This window comes from Cyprinodon tularosa, unplaced genomic scaffold, assembly GCF_016077235.1.
Source record: "Cyprinodon tularosa strain WSP-4 unplaced genomic scaffold, ASM1607723v1 ctg55, whole genome shotgun sequence".
Lineage (NCBI taxonomy): Eukaryota > Metazoa > Chordata > Actinopteri > Cyprinodontiformes > Cyprinodontidae > Cyprinodon > Cyprinodon tularosa.
The window spans coordinates 377803-385261 of record NW_024039285.1 but is presented as its reverse complement, the minus strand read 5'-3'; the positions used below and the strand labels follow the sequence as shown (position 1 = coordinate 385261).

Sequence of the window (7459 nt, the reverse complement as noted above, 5' to 3'; positions counted from 1 at the left end):
AAGACTTCCATTTTCTTATAATACAGCTGACAGTTGACTGTGGAATATTTAGGAGCGAGGAAATTTCACGACTGGATTTGTTGCACAGGTGGCATCCTATCACAGTTCCACGCTGGAATTCACTGAGCTCCTGAGAGCGACCCATTCTTTCACAAATGTTTGTAAAAACAGTCTGCATGCCTAGGTGCTTGAATTTATACACCTGTGGCCATGGAAGTGATTGGAACACCTGATTCCAATAATTTGGATGGGTGAGCAAATACTTTTGGCAATATAGTGTATTTAATGAGGGCTGTGGGAAGAAAAGCGGCAATTTTTGTTTTCTGTTTCTTTGTTACATTGCTGGTAACTGGAGGGAGGCTGAGGCCCAGAGTATCTGGTATATGTTTAGTTTCTTTTGCACCCTGTTTTGATTTTTTGAGCTCAATAAATCAGCAACACCGGTAACCCGACTGAGCCTGGATTCTTGGAGGCCAAAGAACCCCGTCACAGTGACCCAAATCATCACTGTTATTATATAGTAAATTAAATCATTACTGTTAAATTGTATGTATTGTCCAATTGTTTAATCGAATTCTTATTCCGGATTAGTTGGAGACATACACTAGGCTATATCAGCCCCACCAAAAATATTTTTCACCAGCCGCCACTGCACCCAACGCATCTCTCCAGAGTGTATCTCGTGTTTCACCTATAAGTGCAACAGCAGTCTCTCCCTAGCAGGAGCACTGAGCAGATCCACAGGATGAAAGCGTGTGGCTTTCCTGCTCTGAACGAAGGGGAATTTCTGTGAAATGGATTTAAAGCATCTTTAATCACACAGGGTAAGGCAAATTATTTAAATACTGTTTCCTTTAAGATAAAAGCATTGATTTTATCATAATTTTTGCAACTTTTAGGATCTGCTATGGTTTGTTTCAGATATTTTTTAGCATATTTAATAGCATAATCAGACACAATACATTTTTTCATATTTATATTCTCTTTGAACTCTTTGAATACAGTTATTTAAATTTTTTTTTAAGTATTTGAACTATAATCCCTTTTTTCAACAAAAATGTGACAAAGATATCATGACTGACGATCTTAAAAATATTAAGGTTTGATCTGGTTTATCCCCATAGATAACTTTTGTTCCTGCTTTTAAATTTGATAATCACAAAGGTTTAACCTGAAAATTATAATAAAAAAACTACACAAACCAACCTGACTGTATGTGGAAATGTTTATGTTCCTACATCTGATTATAACTAATAACTGGTTCAGCTTCATGTGTTTATAATAACTGACAAATAGTCTTTGGTTTTGATGTAAGGGAATTTAGCAGCCTTATTGGAGAGGTCAGCTTTTTATTACGACTGTTTAATCAATGTGCACAAGTGCTCCAGGTCCTGAAACATTAAAGCAATAAAATGCTATTTTAATAAAATTTTGTTAGTTTTACCCCAGGTGCAAAAAGTCAGAATATTTTTGCACTTTAAGGGATTTTTGTCAAGAAGTTAATTTTGTTTTGGAGGTCTCCAGTGGTTTTCTGCTTTGTCTCTTTCTAAGAGTCGGGACTGGTGACCCTTACTGATCCAAACGAGGCAATCTGATTGGAAGGTTATTGCTATTCCTAATTTCTTCACAGCATAAAAGCTCTCACTGTGATTCGGGAAATACAAAAAATAAACAGATGTTAGAAACTTTGTTTCTCAGTAATTTATTGCATTTTGAGATGCCCTAATGTAGCCTACCTCATGTCGTCAGACAGGTTCTATTTTAATCAGCTGCAATATGAGTGTAAGGTTACTTTTTCACAGTATTCCATCGGTATAGATTTCACATTTATCAATCAAATCAAAGTCCAATTGCAAAAAATATAAATCTAAGTAGGGCTTTTTTCTTAGAATGAGAACATTTTTCTTGTATTGAATAGGTAAGTGAGACACATTTCCAATGAAATAAGACAATTTACATTTAAAATAAGAACAAAACAACCACAGTGTCTTATTTCAAGTGCATCATATCTAATTATCTTATTTTAAGGTTAAAAATGCTAATTCAAATCCTGCAGAAATATTTTGTTAATATAACATCATATCAAGTTTCACTCAGGAAATACTTGAATCTTATTAGAAACTTCTCATATGATATCCAACAAGAAATTATAATCAGTTTGGTTATGATCACATTCTTGTACCTTATTTTTGCATTTGAATGAACAAAGAAAATCCAAAATATTGGACATGGAAGTTGTTTTGCAATGAATGCCAGCATTTCCAGCAGAGAGAATAAAAAAGCTGAGAGATCAGAAACAGAGCAGAGATTTCATAAGGGCCAGTCTCTACAGGATGCAGGAGTGGGAGGTGAGAGGAAAAGGTGACGACTGGATGTGTGAAGTAATACCTGTTCATTTAGGTCTCCTTGTTCTCTAGGGTAAAATGAAGGAACACAAACTTGTCTTAATCAAGATATATAAATTAATCTAAGGACGCAATAAAGCTGCTCTGAAATTTGCAAGAGGCAAATTTTTATGCTATAAAAAACATGATTCTCCTACTCTGCAGGACTGTTATCTTGCTGTGAATGTCAAGGTGTTCAGTTCCTTTCATGAGGACGTTTTTATTCAACAACTTGCCTTTACATGTCAAGGACTTACAGTATTCCCTCCAATACATGACACAGCTACCTGGTCTGGTTTCCCTTTCTTTATTTTTGACACCCAGGTACCACAATGACTGAGATTCTAGCTTATAATACCACCTTGGAGGAGCTGAACCTCTCCTGGCAAAACCAGTCTTCACCTCAACAGAACGTCACCTATGTGGATTTCTACCTCCACAAACCCGCTGTGGCTGCAGTCTTCACCGTTTCCTACCTGCTCAACTTTGTGGTGTGCATGGTAGGCAATGGTGTGGTGTGTTTCATCGTGCTGCGCAGCAGGAACATGCGAACCGTCACCAATCTGTTTATTCTCAACCTCGCCATCAGTGACCTGCTGGTTGGCATCTTCTGCATGCCAACCACACTTGTGGACAACATCATAACAGGTAGTCAAGGGATTTCCAAGTCAGTATGTATAGTAGAGCCAATGAGATGATTCATACTCCCAAAAGTATAAATGCACATTTAAATGTTTGCATTGGAGGTGGTTAAAGTTAATGAAAATCAAAGATAACCAAATATAGGGTATCCCGAGAGGGAAATAGATGAAGCAAAGACTTGAGTCTTCAGTGGACATTATTAAAACATGTAGTAAATATAATACTGTTTACACCCTAACTAACTTAGATCAACATGTTTGAAAATTTGAATCCCTAGATGTGCAAAGCTGGCACTTGACTGCAAGGCTCTACTTTTTACTGGAATTTCACATAAATTCCCTCAAGCTGTGGGGATCTGAATACTTTTTCTTAAAGCACTGCCCTTTGTTTTTTATTCTCGTGCTATGAAAGCTTTTTCTGTTGCTGTTTCTGCAGGCTGGCCCTTTGGCAGCGTTGTGTGTAAACTGAGCGGGATGGTTCAAGGGATCTCTGTGTCAGCATCTGTTTTCACCCTCGTTGCCATTGCTGTTGACAGGTGAGGATTTGTATTTCATCCTCCGTTACCAGTCACTTTCATCTCTGCGCCTGGTTCTGAAAAATCTTTTTGAAAATGTGTCTTTTCACCAGGTTTCGCTGCATCGTCTACCCTTTCAAGCAGAAGCTGACCATCCCCACCTCAAAGCTAATTATCGTCATCATTTGGGTCCTCGCCGTGTTCATTATGTGTCCTTCAGGGGTCATGCTCCAGGTCACCAAGGAGCAGACAGTGAGAATAGTCCTTGGTCCCAAAAGTGATACTCGCCCCTTTTACTGGTGTAGAGAGAACTGGCCAAGTCAAGAGATGAGGAAGATCTATACTACAGTCCTCTTTGCCAACATCTACCTTGCCCCTCTAAGTCTGATCGTCATCATGTATGCACGCATTGGTTTCACCCTCTTTAAGACCACTCTTCCTCAAGCCGGAGGCAGTGGGAGTGCCCCATTAGAGGGCAGTGGTAAAAAAGTGAGCATGGACGCGCGTCAGACAATTACACGGAAGAAGAAGAGGGTAATAATGATGCTCCTGGTTGTTGCTTTGCTTTTCATCTTATCCTGGCTGCCTCTATGGACGCTAATGATGCTGAGCGATTACGCCAGCTTAACAGAACACCAGTACCGTGTCATTAACATCTATGTGTACCCTTTTGCTCACTGGTTAGCCTTCTTCAACAGCAGCATCAACCCAATCATCTACGGTTTCTTCAATGAAAACTTCCGTAAAGGCTTTCAGGCAGCTTTTAAGTTCCAGCTGTGCTCCGCTGACATTCTGCGCCAAAGGACCTTCTCCCACCGGATCAGAGGGAACGCTGTGCTCCCGGTCCACCCAAAATCCCACAGCAGACCAGTGTCCAGAGCTGGGTCGCTCTTTGTAGGGAATGGAGGGTGTTCGAGGCGGGAGGACGATTGTTTAGCTAGTAGAAACGCTGTTAGAGAGCAGGATCTGATCATGGAGGATTTGGAGAAAATGTCACAGATTTAGAAAAAAAATGAGTTTTGCCTATCATCTTATAAAACGAGGTATTTGGTGAATGTTTCAAAAATAAATCAAACTTTTTTCATGTCTGCTGTTAATAAATGTGTTTTGAAGTTCTATTTAAAAGATCCCTGTTTGTTAATGTGACTTCTTTATTAAGCTCTACTGGTCATTTTGCCTCGATTGTAAATCTGAACACCTTCATTGTAGTTATGTTTTATTTCGTACCCACCTAGGGAAATGTTTTCTACCTGCTATTAAAACGAATCTATTTTGTTATTCTGTCTGTCTGATAAAAGCCTAATAATACGTAAGGAATTCTAGCCATTAAAAAATTATTTTCTTAGTCCAAAAAAAATAGAATACTTACAGATAATGGTATGTTTCAATATGTTATGTTACGTTTCCATTTAATTTTGGGAGGCCTTCAGCAAACCATGGCATGACGAGCTGTTGACGTAAAAAAAAAACCAATTATCTTGGTGTACAATTCTACTTTCTTTATTTATTTCCCAGTACTGATGTAAAACCTTTATTTTTGGTTGCCATGGTAATACTGTCAGGAACATCTCTATGTAAGGCTGTCTGTAGTTCACATTTAGACCACGTCTGATGTTCTTCTGAGTTCAGGAAAAGATGTTTTGTTTGTGGCCTCTGCTCAAACATTGACCCCTCTCCATACGACACAGTTACATCAGTTCTGCTGATGCACTTCAACACTAAATTTGTTCATGCTCAATATTGTTTGGTAGCCTGTTGACCAAATCTGTGTCAAATATATCCTTAAAGGAGATCCTTTTGTATCTGCTTTGAAAAACAATATTTTAATTGTCTATAAAACTCAACATTTTATCAAAATAAATATTAGTGAATGCAAAGTGTAACTTCAACTCTTTGTGAAGTAAAATCCAGTGAAATTATATGTGGAAATTTTATTTTTTATTTTATATTTATCTCTATTTCTCATTTAAAACATGGGGAATAATAATTATACACAGTATTATTACATAGGGGTAACATTTTTTGTTTACAGGTATGAAAATGCTGATGTGTCGGTTGAAACTGAGGATTTAAATTACCTAATAGGTAAAGAAATCTAAAAAAGTTGCTGTTTATTCAGTTCTGTTCAATGCATGCTAATCCAACAATCATAAGTCCTTGCGGAATGAATAAAAATGAAATTATTTATTTCAGAATGGTCTAATAGGTTTCAGCATGGTCTGGTTCAACATTGGGAACATGTAGAACAGTGTTTAGCACTTCACCTCAGTGCAGCTCCAGACCACAATGAATGGGAGATTTATCAAGGTAAAATCTATTTGTCCTCTGCAACACAACGAATTATATTACCCTTGTAAATAAAGAAATAACGAAATAAAAAGAAACCTGACTGTTAGAATATCCTGATCCAACCCAGATTTAACAAAAATGCTTTCGTATGTAAAATAAAGAATTCTTTTTCAAAAGTGTGTAAAGTAAATCCTTGTCACTTTTGTAATTATTAAATAAATGAATAATTGCTCTTTTATATGTTTAAACATATGAAAGAGCAAATATTCAACACATTGACATACAACTGTGCTCGAAAGTTTGTATACATATGTATATGTGTGTGTGTGTTTGTGTGTGTGTGTGTGTGTGTGTGTGTGTGTGTGTTTATGTATTCTTTATTGGGAACGTATGTAAACTTTCAAGCACAACTGTAACACTATGCATCAGCAAATCCTCTTAATTTCATGTTGCTAAATCACTCTGCATTTAAAATCTCACCACCAGTTGAAATCTTATCTCATGTCACAGTGATATTTAGATTCAAACTGGGAAAAAAATAAATACAGTGAATGGATAAATGCAGGGGCTTTAGGCAATTTTCTAAATACGTAATAATGTAATAACATTTACAGCAACTATACTGTGTGTCTAATCTATATTGGTTAGAGCCATTTAACTATAAGATCATAACAAAAAAAAATCTAATAATAAAAAAGAAAATATTTGAAATATTTAATCTAGATAAGTACTGATGAAAGAAATCTGCCTATTAATGTAAACATGGTGATGGAGGTATGATGCCGGAAGTCTGAAATCCTCTGCTCGCTTACATTAATCTATCGAATGGAATACAAATGTCATCAAACAATAGGTTTAACAACAATTTTAGAGGCTATGAGTCAACAACTTAGTACAGTAAGGAGAAAGAAATCACATTTTAGAGAAAAAGGAATGCATGCCTTGAAATAAATAAAGAAATCACAAAAATATACTGAAGTTACCCTGAATGTAACTTAATGCCTTAGTGGAAGTAAATACCAACAATATAGTTATTTTACACCTCTCTAAATGTCTAATTATTTAAGTATCTTCAGTTTCCTCTATAGTTAGTTGATTGAATTCATATAACATTTTTAAGTCATTCTTAACTCAAGGTCAAACACCATCCATATGTCACAGCAGGAATCTGGAAATAAACCATAAACTTCCGGAAAAAAAATGTCAAGTCATCCCAGCTATCCACCATCACTCTGCAGCTTTTCATGGGGGCGGCAAGGCAGAGACCAGTGATAGGAACCAATACTAGGTCAGGGTCATTCTACACTGCACCATCAGGAAAATGAACGCTCACATCATCTGACATTTTCCAAATGAATCACTAAAGATAGATCACATTTTTATTAAGGCCTTGCTTCTAAATACACCCAGATATTTATTCTTTTCTGCTGTCTAAATGAATCATCATAAACACATTAATGGAATTTAATTAATCACATCTGTAAAATTAGTTAAGCAAAATTAATTGCATAGAAGAGACATAGCTGACATCCAGAGACACTAACTTTCCTTTATCTACCATAAAACACAAAAAATAGTCCTGAAAAAAAGAATGCTATATTTGTCAGCTTTAATCTTAGTATAAAATTGT

At 36.4% G+C, this 7459-nt stretch overlaps 1 protein-coding gene across 1 annotated transcript; it reads left to right on the top strand.

The window, feature by feature from the left end:
• Window positions 1-710: 710 nt before the first annotated feature.
• On the top strand, window positions 711-5948 carry LOC119796449 (neuropeptide FF receptor 2-like). Its single transcript, XM_038305006.1, has 4 exons — window positions 711-824; window positions 2709-3032; window positions 3462-3561; window positions 3654-5948. The coding sequence occupies exons 2-4, from the start codon at window positions 2717-2719 to the stop codon at window positions 4543-4545; spliced, it is 1308 nt and encodes a 435-aa protein (XP_038160934.1). The 5' UTR covers window positions 711-824; window positions 2709-2716; the 3' UTR covers window positions 4546-5948.
• Window positions 5949-7459: the final 1511 nt, after the last annotated feature.

Coding starts and splice junctions, on each gene's coding strand:
- LOC119796449 (XM_038305006.1), top strand. CDS start 2,717: ATGACTGAGATTCTAGCTTATAATACCACCTTGGAGGAGCTGAACCTC. Junction 3,033..3,461: donor TGTGGACAACATCATAACAG/GTAGTCAAGGGA, acceptor CTGTTTCTGCAG/GCTGGCCCTTTGGCAGCGTT. Junction 3,562..3,653: donor GTTGCCATTGCTGTTGACAG/GTGAGGATTTGT, acceptor TCTTTTCACCAG/GTTTCGCTGCATCGTCTACC.